This window comes from Serinus canaria, chromosome 4, assembly GCF_022539315.1.
Source record: "Serinus canaria isolate serCan28SL12 chromosome 4, serCan2020, whole genome shotgun sequence".
In the NCBI taxonomy this organism is placed as follows: domain Eukaryota; kingdom Metazoa; phylum Chordata; class Aves; order Passeriformes; family Fringillidae; genus Serinus; species Serinus canaria.
The window spans coordinates 54,665,330-54,685,657 of NC_066317.1; the positions used below are offsets into that span (position 1 = coordinate 54,665,330).

Genomic DNA, 20,328 nt, shown 5'->3' on the forward strand with positions numbered 1-20,328 from the left:
TAGAAAATATGACTATTAAAATGCTAAATATAAACTGTAGTCAACAAATTTACATTTTTCAGCTGAAGTGTGAATGTGTCTGCCAAGCTGTGCCTAAGTAATTACAGTGGTTACTGGACACATGGAAGAATGAATGACTCTCTCAAATACTTGGGGTGGGGATTTAATTCTCTGAAAATATGTTAACAGACAGGTTTTAAAGATTGCAGGTTTTCCTTGTTATGATTATCTCACATCATTCAAAAGAAACATATGGAAGTAAGACCAGAGAATTTTCTTCAGGTCTGAATTTGTGAAGCACAAAGCTTTCAGTTTTGGTATATCTGGTTCCTCAGAGTCTAGGTGGCATTTCAGCTGAGTGTCACCACACTATTGCTCAGTTAAGACAAAGCAGTATTTTGGGCTGTGAAAAATAAAGGTTTGCAGGATTGATATGAAAGGTAAAGTGGGCTAATGCCAATAAATCAGAAAATGGTATTTCAGCATTGATCAGGTTTTTCCATGAGAGGGAGTTTGTTCTGCAAAGGGGACGCTGATTTCATAACACTTTGCCCTTTATTAATAATTTGTGAGGTTAATGTTAATTAGCCTACAATTATTGTAAACATATGAGGTAGAAAGGGAAAAGGGAGTATTAAAAGTAAATAAACCCTCGTCCTTCGTTAATTTGCATGATTTTGAGGGAAGGAAAACCACTGAGGACAGCTGACTTCCCTTAACCCCAGCAGCTTCTCCCTCACATCCAGAGGGCTGTCTCTGGATAAGTGCTCTCCCCACAATATATTACTCCTGGAGCAAGTTGTACATTTTGGAAGGCATTCAGTGGAAATAAAAGGATGGATATTTACAAAAGTTACAGTCTTGACAGATTTATATTCATGCTGTCTCGCATTTCTGAAATGAGTCAATATGCACTGGGGAGGAGGTTTAGTAAGTATGCAAATAGTGAAGGGATGATTTGTTTAAGGTCATCTTTCAGAGTCTTACTGACCATTTAGTGAGTCACAGCCAATTTTTCCAAGCCCTAATGCCACAATCATGGGAATTCAGCAGCAAGCCAGCTTTAAGATTCTGCTTCTCAGGAGAGGCTTTCCTCTCACCTGTGGGTGAGCATCAGACCCAACCACAGCAGCAGCTTTCTGACAAGATCAGCTTCAACCTGGGGAACAGATCTGTGTGCAGAGCAAAACCAGCACACATGGTGTGCAGTGAGGGTGGGGTCTGCTTCCCTCATTTAACAGGAGAAAATGAACACAGTCTTCATTGTAGGCATGTGCTCCCTGTCACAGTCAGTGTTCCTGTTAAAACAGGCTGTTCCAGAGTACAATAGTATGTCATCTTTGCTATTTGCTCAGATATCAGTGATTAGCAAACACAAGAATAAAAATGAATAGAGATATTCCAGACAGAATTTTTCATTTTTTGGTTTTTTTGCACTTATAACTTATCCCTCCTCTCCTGCCAGAAAGGAAATTTAAATTTCACTGGAAAGCTACTCTTGCTATGAAATTTTGGTATCAAAATATATCTTGGCATCAAATAGTTTAATAGAATTAAATTAAATTTTATTAAATAAGATGTACTTACTGTGAATCTTTTTTCTGCTTTAAATTTTAGATTCCACAACATATGCACATTTTCTGTTTAATGCATTTGACACTGATCACAATGGATCTGTAAGTTTTGAGGTAAGTGATGCCATTGCTTATTTCTATAAAATTGAATACTTTGCCATTCCTTGTAATGAAGTCCACTTTGGTGGCTGGCTCACATTAGGGAAAATTTAGGTGATGTGACTCAAGTTTCGAGTTTTTCCAATGTAATAAAAAAAGTCATTACTTTGCAGTTGTATATTCCATAACGGTAACTCAGACTGTGCTACTACATAATATTTTTTAAAATCTGTCAATTTAAAAGGTAACCCAATTTATACACAAGTTACCTGAAATGGTTCTCCCTGTCTGCCTCTGCAAGAGATCTCTGAACTAAACTAATGTTATGGGGATGACTCAGCCAAAATCGGATTTTTCGTACTTAGTTTCCAGAAAGTTCTAGAAAAAAGCTTTAAAGCAAATGTTTTAAAAGCACAAGAGTTGGAAATTCATTCTTCCTCCATTTACCTGCCCAATCTTTTTTCCCAGTTCTGCCTTTCCCTGGTAAGGCTGATGTCATCCACACAATATAATATGGAAAAAAGAGACCTTACTGCAACACTGTAGATGAGAACAGGGTGTGCAAAATACTGCAAAGGAGATAATATTTTAAGCTGTAGAATTAAAAAAAAATAAATTCATTTGAAAAAGGATATGTTTGTTTTGTCATGTTTTCTTTGGTTTTGATTATAATGAACTAATTATTTCCATTTAACTTTTGATTGGATTGTGATAAATGCACTCACTAGGAGCAGGAATGGAGGATTAATTAATGCCTTCTGTACATACATGTCTTCTTGTAATATGCAAGGATTCCTCTGATCTAATTACAGAATCGTAGAATGATTTGCATTGTAGAGGATCTTAAAGATCACCCAGTTCCAAGCCCTTGCCATGGACAGGGGCACCTCCCAGGAGACCAAGCTGCCTCATCCAACCTGGCCCTGAGCATTTCCAGGGCTGGGGGATCCACAACTTCTATGAGCAACCTGTGCCATGCCTCACCACCCTCCCAGTAAAGAATTTCTTTTGTGTGTCTAACTTTAACTTCCCCTCTTTCAGTTACAGCAACAGCAGGCACATTGAGAAAAATTATTTTTACAATGAGTAGTTGAAAATTATTTCTGCAATTATCATGAAAAAGAATGGGAATGAAAGAAATGTTTGTACCTTTTCTGGTCAATTCGTTGACATTTGTATTTCAGGCAGAAAGTCTTAAGAACTGCACTGGATTGGGAGCACTTTGATTATCTCAGAGTTCCAGTTTTTGCACGAAAAAAGGGCTTTGGAATAAAATAAATCAGGAAAATAAAAGCAGAGGTGCTGAACTTTTGTTCAATATCAAGGCAGACATGAGTGATCCAGGCTTTCATATTATCTGCACTAATTTTGAATCCAGCATAACTCTACTGCTGTCAAAAGACTCTTGTTTCTGTGTCCTTGTAGCAACATTATACTTTCAAACTGCATGATGGCCATTCTAAAAGCATCCTCCTGAAGTTAAAAATATATGTTTTTTTTTTCCTAATCACATGAAAATAGTTGCAAAATGTAGAAGAAGATATTGTGAAATGTGCAAAATACAATAATCTCATTTTTGTCCTGCTCCTTTTAATCCTAGGTGCAGCTGTGCCATTTTCTTTCTATTCCAATCTTTATTCTAGTTTTCTAATTTCCATTAGAAAAACAACAAAAGTAAACAGCTCAAAAGGTAGAGGAGTAGTTTAGAAGTTTGGAGAAAAAATAATCATTCTTTCCAAAGTACTTTCTATATCAAAGTGTAGGAGTAAATACAATTTACTATAATTACCTATGATGAAAATACTCTGTCTATCTTCTGGATAAAAGAAGATTATCAAAATCTGAAATGGCAGCAAAATTCTTTTGTTGATAAGAGTGACTTTTTTTTTTATGTGCTGCACTCTCAATTTCCCATAAAGCAGTAGGAGCTGGAGTTTTAGGTAAAAAAGAGAATTTGCTTTAGTTTTTTGCCCTTTTTTCCTTAAATTTTTAACCATCAACAATGCAAAGTTAGATCTGAGCACAGCTTAAATGCATACCTCAGTTGAGATTTCTTGGTGAGATTTCTGTGTCCTTAGAGTCCTTAGAGTTTTGTCATCCCTAAATCTGTATGCTCTTTGGTAATGAGCCAGGATCTCTACATGAAGGATTTATGTAGCATAAAAACCAAACTTATAAAATTAGGGACTTGAACTTGTCTCTCCTTATCCCATGATTGTATTAATTTTGAGACTAGTTCATTTAATTTGTTTTGTGAACTAATTTTGTTTTAATATGACAGAGTTTCTGAAGACCCAGTGACCCAACTATTGGAGAGCTCTTTGGGCCTGTTAGTGAAGTTTTTTTTTCCATTAGACAGAGACAGATATAAAAGCAAGGTTTTCATTTGCTGCATGTATATTGTCATTGAGCCAAAATAAAGATCTGGCCTCAAAGCTATTTACACAGTCAGAAAAATGGAGACTAATTAACTTTAGACACATTGTCAAAGTAAAGCTCATTGCACACACATGCAAATATCCTAATCAGTATCCTTCATTTGTTGTAGATGCAGATTGAGGTTGTTCTAAATGTGACCTTGCTGAAAGTCATTCAATAATCCCACAAATTCTCAGTGCTTTAAAGCACAATGCCATGCCCAAACACAATGGAGATGTTTAAAGACTTCTGTCATATTTAATCAAAACCAAACTTATATTGGTTAATAAATTAGCAAGCATGCTAACTCATTTCCAGAGAGGAGTACAGTTCATAAGATCAAACACAGCTTCATATTTCACTAATAATAAAAGTGGTGTCCCAGGCAGTATTGTGAAGGCAGGGGTTAAGTAAGTCATGGAATCATAGAATGCCTTGGATTGGAAGGGACCTTGAAGATCATCTCGTTCCCATCCCCCTGCCAAGGGCAGGACACCTCCCACTAGAAGAGGTTGCTTGAAGCCCCATCCAACATGATCTTAAACCCTTCCAGGAATAGGGCATTCACAGCTTCTCTGGGACATGTGTTCCAGTGCCTCACCATCCTCTCAGTGAAGAGTTGCTTCCTAATAGCTAATTTAAACCTACTCTGTCAGTTTAAAGCCATTCCCCCTTGTCCTGTTCCTACAGGTCCCTGTGCAGAGTCCCTCCCCTGCTCTCTTGTAGGCTCTCCTTAGGAAATGGGAGGTGCTCTAAGGTGTCCCTGGAGCCTTCTCTTCCCCAGGCTGAACAAGCCCAGCTCTCAGCCTGTCTTCATAGCAGAGGTGCTCCAGTCCTCTGGACTTGTTCCAGCAGGTCTGTGTCATTCAGCCCCTGAGCTGGATGCAGTATTCCAGGTGGGGTCTCATGAGAGCCAAGAGGGGCAGAATCACCTTCCTTGACCTTCTAGTCCGTTTATTTTGATGCAGCCCAGATCATGGCTGTCTTTCTGGGCTGCAAGCACACATTGCTGGTTCATGTTGAGTTTGTCATCAACCAAAATCCCCAAGTCCTTTTCCTCAGGGCTGCTCTAAATCCATTTTCTGCCCAGCCTTTATTTAGGCTTGGGATTGCCCTGATCCAGGTGCAGGACTTTGAACTTGGCCCCGTTGAATTTCGTAAGGTTCACAAGCCTGATTCTTGCTTTGTGGGTTCAACACAAAAAGGTTTGTCCATGTCATGTAGGAAATGAGCTCATTTTTTTTAGTGAGTGGTGATCTCATAAGCATTTTAACACCATCTGATTTAAAGCAGCTACAAAGAAATAAGTTTCCTTTTAGGAGCAGTTCCTTCTCTGTGACCTTTGTTTTACATACACCAATCCTCCACCACTTCTGTGCTATCACTTGATTCCTTTTCAAAATCCTAAAATCTAAATTTAAAAGTGGATTACGGTTCCTGCCTACCTACTTCTGAAAAAGACATAAAGGAACACATGACCAGGTGAATAATTTTAAGCTTTCCTATGGATTTGAGACAGCACACTAATAAGCTTGTTAATTATTTTATTAATGAACTAATGATCCCCAAAGATTTGCTGAGAGATAAAGCAATCAGAAAGTCATCAACAACCTTGCTAGGAGATAATTAATCACTGCTGAAAAAACCCCCACAAATACAAGTTCATTCCAGATCACAACCAGACATTCTCTACAGCTGTAGTGCAGAACAGAAATGTCAGCAGGCTCTGAGTACACAGAGGTTCTGGTACAGCTGCATTTTGCACCCCTTCAGTGAGACATCCCCCTTTCCTGAAGAATCAAAATTAGGCACGGAAGGAGGTCTTAACAGGTATTAGCATGCTCTGCAGGAAGCTGGCAAGTTACAAACAGGAAGCTGTGGAAAGGAGTAAAGGCAAGTACCAAGGCAGAGACTTTTGTGTTTCTGACTTCACTGTCACAGATTGAAGAAAGACCCAACCTAGAGTTGTCTCAGCTCAGATTTCCTGTTTTAGGCTCCTTTGTCACTCTAGATCAGATGCACCTCTCCCCATTAGGTGCTCAGCTGAGCAGGACCATCCCTCTCAGTGGGCAGTGACAGCATTCTCACAGCATGGATGTATCTGAGTGTGGTGGAATTTTCTTAAAAAATAAAGAGATTCTAAAAGTAGAAAGAATTCCTCTCTCCCTAGAAATTACATGTCTAAACCAGGAGGGAAAACAGCATCTGGGTGCTCTGGTACTGTAATAGGGACTTGTGCTCGTGCTCTTTGCTGAATGGTGTGTGTGATTCGTGCATTACTGAGTTGCTGGTTACATGCATAGAGGTGGGCAGCTGCTCCCTGAGTTTAGCTGCTTCCCTCTGCACTGCTGCTTTGCTGTGGCTTTCTGCACTGGATTGTTAGCTGAACAGCCAGAATGGCTGCACTGCTCCTGACACACACATTGCCTTCCACCGTGCAGAGCATTTTGCCTTTCAAGGCTCTAGCCCAAAATACCCCGTGGATTTGGCCTATATCCACTGAACCAGATACTCCATTTCTGTATGAGTTTCTTACTGTGTTCTTCAGTTGCTTGAAAGTAAGTATGTAGAAAAGACATCCCATCCTAGCTGGTCCTTATCCAGCTCATCACAACTTCTTATTATGAAAAATCCTTTCTATGGTTCCTGAGATTACTCCTGCACAACACTCAGACAAAGGCAATGTGCTTGAACTATGTGTGATCCCAAAACACGCAGTAGGGAAGGAGATGACTCACTGCTGCAATGTTTAGAGCACATACCTGGAAGGTTTTTGAGTTGTCTCTGCTTTTAAACAACCCCCAATCCCATAAAAAACAATATAAAGTCAAGGGTTTTTTCTTTAAACCTACGTTAGAAGGGTAGCCTTGGAAATGGGGGTAGAAATGATTCCAGGAAACCAGCTAACACAGGTGGTACATCACAGAAGGGAACAAAGAGAATTGAACAAGAAATCAAAAATGGATTTATTTTAGATAAAATAAATTTTTAAAATGTTGTGGTGCCAAAATAAAAATAAATTCACAGGTCTTACTTATAATCTAAGAAAATAATGCACCTGAGGACCTTCACAAAAGATTTAAGGAGAAGCTACATTAAGAATGTAAAACCGTGCAGAAAAGATTTGAAGACATCTAAATTAAAAAGGTTACTTTTTAAAAAGGTACCAAATTAAAAAGGTTAATTGCTAATGCTGTAATGTGATCAAATCTGTTCTGAAATTCTTGAACAATTTAATGTTTAATAGTACATTGTTAAAGAACTGTTTGGAGATTTAACCCCGTGACCCTCAATTAGTCATTGAGATGTAGTCAAGATGACCAAAATTCTTTCAAGATTCATGTAGCCATTTAGTCCAAAGGGCATATATACCAATAAGACAGAAATTTTTGACAGACTAAGAAAACCTAGAGCATGCCAATTGAATTGTTAAAAAGACTGAAGCTGTCAGAAGAGTTGTCTGTGCCTACTAGACCCCCTGAGTCCATGACACCTGTGCACACTTCAGTGTATCAGGTATGTTTATTTGACTTTGTGGTACACCAGGCCTTTTAAATTTATGTCTAACCTCAGTGTAGTCCTTGTTGTTCCTGCATTAGACAAAATGCAAAGCCTTGCTGGTGCAAATAAGAAATATTTTGGCTTTTATTGTCTCTACTTTAATGTTACTCTAACACTTCCTGTATGTCATTGCAAGCAATGTAGAAAGACACATTTAAATGTACACACTTGCCATATTCTGCTCAATGTATTATGAAGGCATTTCACAAATTTATGGGTTCATATGCTTATCAAATAAAAGGAGGTGGAGGAGATGGTTAGGCCAAAAAAAAAAGCTATTGTTTACAAAATTGAATTAACATGCTGAGAAATACAGAAGAGAGGTGATGGGAGTTGATATTTTCTGCAATCTGGACAATGCTTACGAAATGTAAATGAGGTTTGTGCTGTCAAAAGAGTATTTGATATGAAAAAAAAATCTATAACCAAATACTGCATATAAATAATCTGAAAAGCCTTCTGATTCATTTCTGTGGAATAGCTCTGCAGCAATAGAGCATTGGTGGGTGGCAAAAACATTAAAATGGCACGTGGACATGTAATATATTTATTGTTCCCTATCATACTTCCAATAAAAGCAATAAGAATTGAGGTATGCAGTGTTGTACATGAAGTTTGAAATATTGGCTGCAACAGATTGATCTAAGGGATCTGGGAACTACATATTCCACTTTAACAAGGTAGAGATTTAACAAGAATTTAATGTTCCTTAGTACATAGTTCTCCCCAGATTGGTCTCCTGTGCTTAGATTATTCTAACTACCATTTAAGCTTTCCTTGGACCATTAAACCATGGGGATGGCTTTTTCCTGGTATTCACTTCAACAGGAACTGCTTATGTGAGACATAGGCTTTTCAGAGGATACAGCCACTGACAGGAAATTATGTTCACTTTAGAGAAAATAACTCAATTTACTTATTAATTATGAGTGTAGGAAATAGTGCCTGGATTGTTAATCCAGTAATCATTAGCACTCACAGTGAAGCAAAGAAATTTGAAACAACACATCTTTTCATACTTCTGACAAATGCATTATTCTGGATTTCTGAGGTTTTGAGGAAAACTGCTCATTTCCAACTGACCAAGACCTTTTGTCTATTTAGGATTTTGTTATGGGTCTCTCAATTTTACTCCGAGGGACAGTACAGGAGAAACTGAACTGGGCTTTCAACTTGTATGATATAAATAAGGATGGATATATAACTAAAGAGGTAAGATCTAATTCTTATGTAATCACTGAAAGTGAATGCTGATAGCTAAGTTCTGCATTCAGAGAATAATGGTTTCATTGTCAAATTGAATGTGTTAACAAGTTATCAGATATTGTGAAGTTAGACAAACTAAAAATTAAAGTAATTGTCTCATTTTAAAGGCATATAAGAGCATCGAAAAGGAAAAATCTTTATAGAAATTGCAAAAGTTCAGAATTCTTCAGAAATTATGTTTCTGAGCTTAAGAGGTACAGAAATAGTTGCCTTCAACTTATGCCTATGTATTTGCCCATACAGTTCCTAGAACAGATTGATAGCATATTTGGACAAAAATGAATTAAGTATGTAGGCAATAATTGTTACTTATTTTATTAGTCTACTCTAATAATTCTTACTACTAGAAACAGGATTTATAAAGAAAGATTCCTGCATCTTTTATTCTGCAAGGATTCAAACACATACTTAAAATAAGTGGGACTAAATGAGCATTTCATCAAAATATAGGGAGGGGGTTTTTTTAAGTGGGGTTTATGCAAATATATAAATTACACTCATAATTTTACACTTTTAGAAAACACTTCAGGTTCATTACAAAAGAGTAATGTATAGAATCATTTCTTAGCATACTACAGATGACTTGTTTTTATAATTATTAAAATTTTCACAAGCCACTCAAAATTCAAAGATTATGATATGAAAGGAGGACTCTGCATAAGTGTAGGTGTGTTCATGGTTGTTTTCATTTTCTTTAGGGAAAATAAGTTATAAGAAGGTGATGTGCTTTGGCCATTCACTTGCTGTTACAGAACTTATTTTCCCTTTTATTTTTATTAATCAGATATTGGGAGATTCTTCCCATAATCCATGAACTTGCACATATTATAAATCATTTGAAATTGAAATCATACATCTATGAAAGCTAAAATCAGATGCTAGAATTTCTAAGAATTCAGTAGTTTCTTCTTGAATCTGTTCAGTCATAAAAAAAGAAACCCAAAAAATACCTAGGCGAATTCCAAAATTTTATTCTAAAATGCAAATCCTAAAAAATTGTGTTCTTTAAAGCAGTTAAAGCAGTGGACATTTCAGAAGTCAAAGAGCAGCACTGCTGTGTCCAAGAACTAGGAGGTCATCTGGAAAAGAGGCCAGGGAAGGGGCAGTGCAGGAGCCCCTTGGGGTGATGGGTGCCCACACTGTCAGCAGGTCCTTGCACTCCCCACCCTGGGATGCTCAGCTGAGGATTCACCAAATGGTGCAATTTTGTCTGAGCTGGTGGGGAAAATGCACATTACAGTGCAGAAACAATCTTTTCCTCTTCAGGAAATGCTTGATATCATGAAAGCAATATACGATATGATGGGGAAATGCACCTATCCTGTTCTCAAAGAAGACGCACCGAGACAACACGTGGAAACATTTTTCCAGGTAGGTCACATAACATAGAAGCTGAAAAAAGACTGCTCTGTGAGCAGATAAAGATTTTCATTGCTATAACATATCCTTCCAGTTCTGTAATCCTTTCTATTCTCTGTGGTTCCATTTCAAGTTTCCCAGACCTACTCACCATACCCTGTTTTTTCAACAAAAGTTCTTTAAGTCTAAAAGTCATTTACTATGACTTTTGGACTGGATGTTCTTAGGCTGACATGTAACTGAAATGAGCAATGAAAAGGACTTGTTTCACACAGGAATTCGGGAGGAGAAGCATACTGTGGTGGGTTGACCCTGTCTGGATGCCAGGCACCCACCAAAGCCTCTCTCTCACTCTGCCCCTCAAATGAACAGGGGAGAGAAAATCTAACAAAGGGCTGAATTCCTGATTGCTCAGCCTTGGCCAGCAGCAGGTCCTGGAGCTGGCTGGCATTGGCTCTGCTGCACATGGGGGAAGTTTCTGGCAGCTTCTCACAGAAGTCAACTCTGTAGCTCTCCTGCTATCAAAGCTTAGCCACACAAACCCAACTCCTGTACTTTCTTTCTTTTTCCTTTTTTTTTTTTTGATACAGAAAATGGACAAGAACAAAGATGGAGTAGTTACCATAGATGAATTCATTGAGAGCTGCCAGAAAGTAAGTATTCAGTGTTAAGTACTGAATGTGTATCTGTTGGTTATTTCTATCATACCTCTTTACAGATTTCTGGAGTGTCAGTGAGGGTGATATTGATACCAGAGACAGCATTTTCCAAGGTAGAGTATCTACACACACCATTACACAGAAACACTGAACAGTGTAAATAAATTTGTGGCCTGAATCTGCCAAAGAACTGTTATACACAAGCTCTCAGGGCTTATTAGACAGCTGTGCCAATATCCTTTCTCTCTTTAATAGTGTATTGTTTACACTTGGTGGAAAAAAGTTTCTTTACGTTCAGCTGAATATTTATTTCTATCTTCTGCTCATGCTGGGCCACACAGTTCTGTCACAACTGGCACATAATCATGGCAAACATAATATTGCCTGAAAATTTATTGTCCATGGGCGAGTTTCTTAGTGAGTTGTGATGTGCTTATAAGCAGTGAAGCCTTATAAAAAGAGTGCAAGGGGCTTGCAAAGTGTTGGATGACAAGAATTAACACCAGACAAGTTTTCTCAAGACAAAGGTGTGAGCTGATAGTGATTATCAGCCACAAGCCTTTATGCTACCCAAGTAGCTGTCAATTTCTTGTCAGCAAGAAAAAAATTCTTCCAGCAGTTCCTGGCCCCTAGAGCCAGGATAGAGAACTTCTGAAGCAGGAGTTACAGACTGTTTTCACTCCTCTGCTCTTCAGAAACCAACTTCTTCTCAGACCAGTAGAAGATATGAAGAAAGATAAGTTGTATTTTCATAAATTTAAGGAAATCCTGTTAATTTTTCGGTTTAAAATTGCAAGAAAAAGAAACATGATAGAGTATAAAATAAGAATCATTAGCTTTTGGCATGATAAGAGGTTCATAGAATTATAGAATATGCTCAGTTGGAAGGCACCCACCAGGACAATCAAGTCCAGTTCCTGGCTCTACATGGGACACCCCAAGATCAAGGTTGTTGTGTATAGTAAAGCATCACATTAGACATAGTGAATATGATAGGCCTGATTACATTATGTAAATTGATGTGGCCAATGAGCCTGATACTAATTGTTACAGTGACACATTTAAGAAGTCATAGTCGTTGTCTACTGATGCCTTACCCAGCAGACTGATTAATACAAAGCTGATAGAGACCAGCAATATAACCCCTGCTTATTGATTCTTATCTTCTACATCAAGAACAGAGTAATAAAGAGACAGACAATTACAAGACTATCAAGATAAATGTTTTTAGTGCATTTTTTAGTTTTTTAACTATTTGGAATAGGGAAATCTCTAGATGCTCAAAGATGCTCTAGAAGCAGTCTATTTTTATATGCATATGTAGCTATTCATTGGAGTTGTTTTTTGAGTGCAGCTACCTAGTAAGTGATATTTTGTTTGATTTTAATCCACTGATTTTGGAGGGAAAAAAGCCAGCCAAGAACTCTGCTAACTGTGGCTGCTCTGTGTATCCTTAGCAACAGGCACTGGGCAGTGTCTCATCTGTCAGCAGTGCTCTGTGGCACTGACTGTGGTTCCAGCTTGTCAGTCCTGCTCAATACCAACAAAAGTCATTTCCTCTGCCAACACTGTGTGATCATCAGAAACAGAGATGAGATTCATTTCCCAGCTGAGGTCTGTAGCATTCTGGAAGCTAAATGACACATTGATCTGCATATGACAGCGATCATGGTGATGGGCTGAATGATTAATTTACAAAGAAAATTAATACCTTTAGTAAGCAATTGCCTGCTCTCCTTATCCAGTGCAATTCCGTCTCTCAAGTCTGTTAGAAGATTTATTTACCTGTTCTAAGTATTCAGAATACACGTTAGAGAGATGCTCTCTAAACTGGGACATGATGGAGACACAATGAATGCTACAGAATGCTACAATTGTCATCATGCTATTTATCTCACCTTCCCTTGCTTTTAACTTCAATGGTGGCTATGTTTTTTTGACACAACATGTATCTTGATACCTAAATTTTTGTCTCTCTGCCACATAAGACTGTTTTTATTTTAAGACTTCTGTGCTTTGAAATGTGTAATTCATGTTTATATCAAGATTTGGTTTTAGAAATGAGGTTTGAGGTTAGAACATGCTGAGTTGGATGAGACTCATCAGAATAAAGTCCAATTCCTGTCCCTGTGTAGGATATCCCAAGAATCAAACCATGTGCCTGAGAGCACTGTCCAAACACTTCTTGAACTCTGTCAGGCTTGGTGCTGACAGTGACCACTGTCCTGGGGAGCCTGTTCCAGTGCTCAGCCACCCTCTGGGTGAAGAACCTTTTCCTAATATGCAACCTAAACTTCCCTGATAAACTTCAGGCCATTCCCTCAGGTGCCGTCAGTGTTCACCCCAGAGCAGAGATCAGTGTCTGCTCAGAGATCAGGTCTCCCCTCAATCTTCTTTTCTGCAGGCTGAACAGACCAAGTGACCTCAGATGCTCCTCATAGGTCTTTTCCTCCAGAGCCTTCACCACCCTCATGGGCTCCTTTGAATGTTCTCTAATAGCTTTATGTCTTTTTTATATTATTGCACCCTAAACTGCAATTTTCAAGGTGAGGCTGCCCCGGCTCAGAGCAGAGCAGGACAATCCCTCCCTTGCCCAGCTGGCCATGCACTGCCTGATGTCCCCCAGGACAGAGCTGGCCCTTGTGGCTGCCAGGGCATTGCTGGCTCATGTTCAACTTTCCACTGAGCAGGATGCCCAGGTTCCTTTCCACAGTGCAGGTCTCCAGCTTCACGTTCCCTAGTCTATAAACACAAGCATCCCAGGTGCACATTCCAGAACTGGCCCTAGGTAAACTTCACATGGTTGGTGATTGTGTCACCTTTTGCCCAACCTGGAAAATGAAACTCAAGATAATTTTAGTAAGGAGGTAATATAAAAGGAGATCTTTATTTGAAGGCCTTCAGAGGTAGTTATGGAAAGATGGCCACAAAAGCCCACTGTCCCCAGAGGTGAGTACATTTTTCTAGGTTTTAGGAAATTAGCATAATTGATAAAAGGCACCAATGAGGAGGACAAGTGGTGATGTAATTTCCCCCCAGGTCAAGCCCTTTTTCTGAAGCCCCCTTCAGCACTGGCTGTACTTTGTCCATGAGAATGGATCTCACAGAGCTGGTCTCAGCCTTGGTTCTCAGGGAGAGCCAAGACAGGACAGGGGCCTTGTACCCCCCAGAGCATGGAGCTCTGGAATTTGTTATCTCTTTCTGCTTAGGGAAAGGCCATGGAAAAGTACTGGGAAAACTAGTCACTAGACTAATACAATAGACTACAGAGCTACAAATATATGTGTGAAAATACAGAGATCATAGAAAAAAAGGCAAAACCTAAAACGGCGCCATTCACACACCTCGCTGTTTTTTCCTGGTCTCCCTGCAGGGCCTCCCAGACCTTGAGTGAATGGAGAGTTCTTCCTAGTTTAGTGCTGCCCATAAATTTGCTTAGTATTCCTTTGAGTCCTTCATCTAGGTCATTAATGAAGAGAATTGGTTGAGCATGAGCCCTGCAGAGCCCCACTAGTGACTGGGTTTCAATCAAAGTCCTTCAAGAAACTCAGTTCAGGAGTTAATGTGGCTTCACTCTTTTCAGGATTACATATTTTACAAAGGAACATGACTGCTGCTTTTAAAACCAGACCTGCAGGAAAACCTTTTGTTAACATTCTGATAGGTATGAGATCTAAAAAGGTAATGTCTGAATCTTTAAATAGACCTGAAGTGTGTTCTGCCAGGGAAAGGCTGCAGGAGCCTCTTCTTTGAAGGTTATCTCAGGCAAGATTTGCTAATATCTGAGAACTGGCGTTCCTCTACTTTGCGTTGGAACCCAACTTAGTGATTTGCAGAAGTATATCCCTTTTACTCCTGTTTTGCAATAACTAAAGGAAATGTAGCATGCTTACTTTACAAGCAAGAAGGAACACAACAAAACATCTTTGAATAGAGGTTCTACTTCAGGTTCCTCAGGTATGTTCCTGAGATTATTTTTTTCTAGTATCAAGAGACTTTGGTGTGTTCTTAAACACTAATTTTGCATATATGTGCCTTTCTAAAAATTTGTGCTGTTGTGCTGAGCACTTGTTTGGCACAACTATCAGTGCAGTGGCACTGTACAGTCTGAGGTATACAGGTGGTTCAACGCTCTTAATTCACAGTCCCATTGCAAAGAATGGCCTGTCCATTCAGAAAGTGTTGAAACAGTTATGCAGGGAAGTATAAAGCATTCAGGCTTTGAGTGCTGTCTTCTCTGGACACTGGGTAGAAGGATATAAGTAGAATGGTTCTTCCCCTCATCCTCCCTCCATCTTAGCTAGGGAATATGTATGACCTCATTTCCCTGCCCTCCCTACCCCAAACATGCATTTGAATGTCAGTCTGCCATCCAGCCTCCAGCAGTCTCTGCTCCCGCAGGAGAAATGGACTATGCTGCCCTAGATACGCCAGACTGTGTCCCAGAAAGTGGTGGCTGTTTGTCTGGCTTCATATAAATTACCAAAGAGCAGATCTAGGTTTGGAGACACAGGAGTGGGGGTACCTCAAGAGCTAAGCACTTCCCAGTTCCTTACCTGCCTCCTTTCACTGACTGGTGCCAGTGGGAAATGGTCTGACTTGGGCATTGCCTCATATTGACAGCAGCACCACAAAGAGCAGTCAAGGGACTAAGGCATGCACAGTGCATGGGTGACTGTCAGGGCCAGTGACATAGGTCCTTCTGATAGTGACAAAAAGGCTTCTGGCACGGGTATTTTCTGCTGGAGTAACCCTTTCCATACACAGTGTTGATGGTTTGGGCTACCCTGAAAACAGCAAAGAAACCATTTTAAATTTACAAAAAACTGGCTTAAAGGTAGGTCAGGTCTGCCAAAATTCATTCATCCAGGTTTATGCTTCATATGGACAATGCTTCATATGCATTAACACATCCCTTTTTCTTGAATTAGGGACTCTTTAACAAGTTTAATATGAAAATTTGTATAGAAAATGTACTGAAAAAAGAGGCAAATGAAAAAAGATACACTTGCCAAGGAATTCTAATGCAAGCATCTGGTTTTCTGGTTTTTTTTGGTATTTTTTTTAAAGATGACAAAAAAAGCTACTAAAACTTATCATGTTCTAAATATTATGACAAGCCTGTATTTTCTTGTGAAGACTCTTCTAATTTGACTGACTAAGGGAGTGGCATTGGAAGACTTCTGCAAAGAAACAGCCAGCCTCAGAAATATGGAGTTGATTTTAGAAAACTACCAGTTTCATTCATGATAATACATATGCAGTAAAATGGTTAGGAAGTGTCAAAACAATTCACAGATTCAGAGCACGTTGTTTGCTTGCACATTTACTGAGTGTAGATGCTAGTTTAAATACAAAAACATTTGTACTAATTATATGACAAGCGAGTTAAGTTAAACTGTTAGCCTTACATCAGTGATATTCACTAGTTTATTGATGTTTCAAAGCAATGCAGTGAGGAAAAGGATCATTTATTTTAACTTTCAGTAATTTAATATAGTAGCTTTGCTTTACAAAATTTTCAAGCATTAGCCTATATAGTGTATTTTTGAAATTACATATCATTGCTTAACTAAGTTATTTTATTGTACAGAATAGCACACAGATCATTCCCTACAGCAGCATCACTTCAGATGGCATACGGAATCAAAGATAAAAAACCCCACTGTGCATGTTTCATAACATAAATTAAGCTAATTATCAGACTTGTCATTTTCTACAAAGCAAATCACCCACTAGACTGAACAGTGACTAATTTAACTGGAAATTGATACTGAACATGTGTTACTGGAAGATTAATGTACAGAAAGCTCACATACTTATCAGTAGTGGAGAATACTATTGAGATAACCTTTCTAAGAAGTGGGTTTTTGATGCAGATTTTTCTTGAAACGTCCAAAAATAATCTACAATTCAGTCTTTTTATTCAATAAAATTAAAGATGGCTTTATCATCTCTGAAGAAAGTACTAAAGAGAGGGATCATTACAGTGGAGACCAGCAAATGCTAAATAAGCATGTAATAAATTCTTATGTTGTGTGTATATATATTGTTTTGTGCTTTGCATCCAGAAAGTCAACAAATATGGGCTACTGCAAGTAACTCTTTCTTCTTTACACTGAAATGTAAAGCTTACAAACAAAAATATTTTTTGCTAATTGCTGTGCTGAGAGTTACCTACTGATAAAATCTGGAGCACGGTGATGTGTTGGTATAATATGGAACTGGAAAGATGAATATTTTATTTTAAAAATACAAATAATGCAAAGCAATCAAAGCAGAAGTAGCAGTTAGAAGCAGTCACACACTCTTTCAGTGTGAACCCACAGAAAGTCTGAATAGAGGAGCTGAAGAGTGCTGTGGTGATACTTGTTAAACTGACTGATTTTGGCCCAGCAATTGTGCACACTTCAGTCTATTTTTCTTAGTCATCCCTAACTATGAAGCAGAAGCCTTAGGATTGAAAGAAGAATCCTGTGTACTGTGCATTACATGTACAGATTCACACTTGATACAACTATTCCATCAGTATTTATTGTCTAGGTGTATTCTGTTATCCTGAATATAAACCGATAACCTCAGAAATGTTACAGATCTAATTTTCTTAATATGCTTTTGTATTCTTGACAGAATTGTTTTGGTTTCATTGAAATCCAGAAAAACTTATTTAAGCATGGACCCATTAACAATCTTTTTCTGCTAACCATTTCTCCAAACAAGCTGAAAAAAAAGTTGCAGTTAACTAAAATGTTTTACCACATTTCAGTATAGATATCCACCAACTACATTTGTAATGGTGTGTGATTTTTGGTTATGTGTTGTCTTCTTTTACAGGATGAGAATATAATGCGATCCATGCAGCTCTTTGAAAATGTGATTTAATGAAGACTTTAGGTCTACAACTAATGGACAAATATGAACTATTCTGCAACATTATCTAAAAAAATGGATTTCCCACTTTATCATAAATAAAGTTACTCAGCTTTACACTGAGAAATGTATTATGCAAGTAAATTTTTTATTATAAACCCTTCCCAACAAAAAACCCTTTCTAAATTATACTATCTAGCACTTCCACAGTGGCTATTTAATTAATAGGACTGTACTGAAAAATCAGGTTCTTACTACAAACTCAAAAAACAAAAAATACAACTGACATTATGCACCTTTATTACCATTCCAACCCCTAGTTAAAAAAGATACAATAACACAGAGAATAAATAAATATTCTTAGTTTTGCTACTCATTTGTACTGGACTAAGCTCCAGGTGTTAAAATGTACTTCTTAAATCTCTAGCTTCTAATTTATACAGAGGCATTACAATTTATTTTCTTCTCATATTTCTATAGTGTAGTCATTATTTTTGAATAATATTTTGAGTTAAAATGCTATAATAAATGTGCAATGCACACCTTGCTATAATTGCCTTCCAACTTTGACTTGTTTTTCTCTTCAGAAAAAACCGCCAAAACCCAAACATAACTAAACAGGTAACTTGAGAGCAAGAACTGTTATAAAACAAAACAAACAAACAACCAAACAAATTGCTTATGGATATTCTTATTCCCTAAAAAATATGAGTAAGCTTCTCTCAATCTCACCTAAGTCTGCACTTAATTTATTATGACATGAATATCAGAAATCCTACATACTGTATTTTTAATTCTTCTTGGATGTGAATGAGAAATTCTTTGCTTAAAATTAAGGATCTTCTGACTTCCAATATTTCATGAAGAAACCTTAACTGTATCCTAACACTGCTTTTTAAGTATGTGTCTTTCTGCCTTTAATGAAGAAAAAGGCATGAAATTTTGAAAACTGCCATCAAACTTTAGTGCTGAGAATGAACATCACTACATAGTAACCTCCACTAATAATGACTGCTAGAGGCTAACATCTATTTCATCTTTTTGTAATACCTTTAACTATGAGACAAAACCAGGAAAACAATGAAAATTTCAGCTATATATCATCCATATGTGATAAATGCTTTACATTTTTTAAGATCATTTCTTCATTAAGATTGGAGCTACTTAATTCTGAACCTAGAAAGATTCTTCTAGGAAAGTATGCATATAAAATATAACACTGCCCCTCCATCCATGTAATTTTTAAGATATATTGTCCACAGAGTCCATGCCAATACTTCAAAATAGGTGAAATGCTATCAGAAATAGGCCAACCTTCATTGTGACATTGCTGCAGAAAGTGTGAAAGGGGATTAATGAAGTAGAAAGAAAGTTACAAGAATTATTTTGTAAAAATAAATCAGGTATCTATTCTGGTGTAGAGATGGGATGTTAGAGGCATGTTGAAGGCTGCTCTGCTATCACCAGTGTAGGATAAGAGTAGTACAATACATGTACACCTGAAATCTGCTGTAGCGTGTTTGTGTAAACTAAATGTGCACATTTTGTAAAAAAAAAATAAAAAAATAAAGTAAACATGAAGACAAAAAGGACCATGATCAATTTTTTGAGTAGTTAAATATCTGCTGGCAAAAATGCATATTGAAGAAATACTTTTTTTTAAGAACATAAATACGTTTTTCTTAGCACAGTTCTGATCTTGGCAGAGTTTGGTCCTGAAGTGAATTTTAGTCAGGCTGTGGTAGTTTAAAAAAAACTTCTGAAATTGCTTTCACATGACAGACTTTTATTAATACTCTATGCATCAGCATCTTCTTATGAAAAAAAACCATCCTCTCCAACAACTTAAAATGCCAGAACTGAATATTCCTCAGGGGAAAACATTTGGTGCAAATTTTGTTACTTTTGTTAACTCTCCCTGACAGTGTACACAAATACAACATGTCCCTGAACAGCATTTATTACAAGAACCAATTAGGAATTATTTTGCATTAAAATTCAAATACATTAATGGACAAATGCTGTACTCTCCAAAGCTTGACAGCCAGGTAAGCTGGCTTGTACAATCTTCTTTTTGTCTTTATCTTATATTTCTCATAGCTTCCATGCTCAGAAGTTTATTAACGTATCTGGACCTAAATTCCCAAGCAAATCCCAAGCATATCTGTGATGTTACTGAACTCAATGCAAAGGGAGCACAGTGTATTTCAAAGTTGCCTCCTCCACCCAGCGCCCATTCAGTAGGCTCAAAGTTAACAGGAATTAATTAGCTGAGCAAAACCTCAGCTGTGGCTCTGTGGAGCTACCTGATGCCTCTACACTGTATTTTCCAGGGCCTCTCCGGGCTTTCAAAACAAAATGTTGAGAATGCAGTGAGTAAGTTCAGCTTTGGAGCACATGCTGCCTGTTTACTGGGTTCAGCTCCACTGCTTCACAGCCTTTAAAAGCTGACTCTGAAGAAGTCTGAGAAGGCTCACAGTTCTATGTCTAACCTAGTCCTCATTAACCTAAATGTGTCCATC

The 20,328-nt window shown here is 37.9% G+C and overlaps 1 protein-coding gene across 2 annotated transcripts in view; it reads left to right on the forward strand.

The window, feature by feature from the left end:
* Positions 1–18,678, forward strand: part of KCNIP4 (potassium voltage-gated channel interacting protein 4) — a 178,119-nt gene extending 159,441 nt beyond the window's left edge. For both annotated transcript variants that reach the window (XM_009099789.4, XM_009099804.4), the window contains 5 exons: positions 1,618–1,688; positions 8,757–8,864; positions 10,185–10,289; positions 10,868–10,930; positions 17,771–18,678. In XM_009099789.4, coding sequence (XP_009098037.1) covers positions 1,618–1,688; positions 8,757–8,864; positions 10,185–10,289; positions 10,868–10,930; positions 17,771–17,818 — 395 coding nt within the window. In that variant the 3' untranslated portion in view covers positions 17,819–18,678. The remainder of the gene's footprint in view (positions 1–1,617; positions 1,689–8,756; positions 8,865–10,184; positions 10,290–10,867; positions 10,931–17,770) is intronic.
* The last annotated feature ends 1,650 nt before the right edge of the window (positions 18,679–20,328 follow it).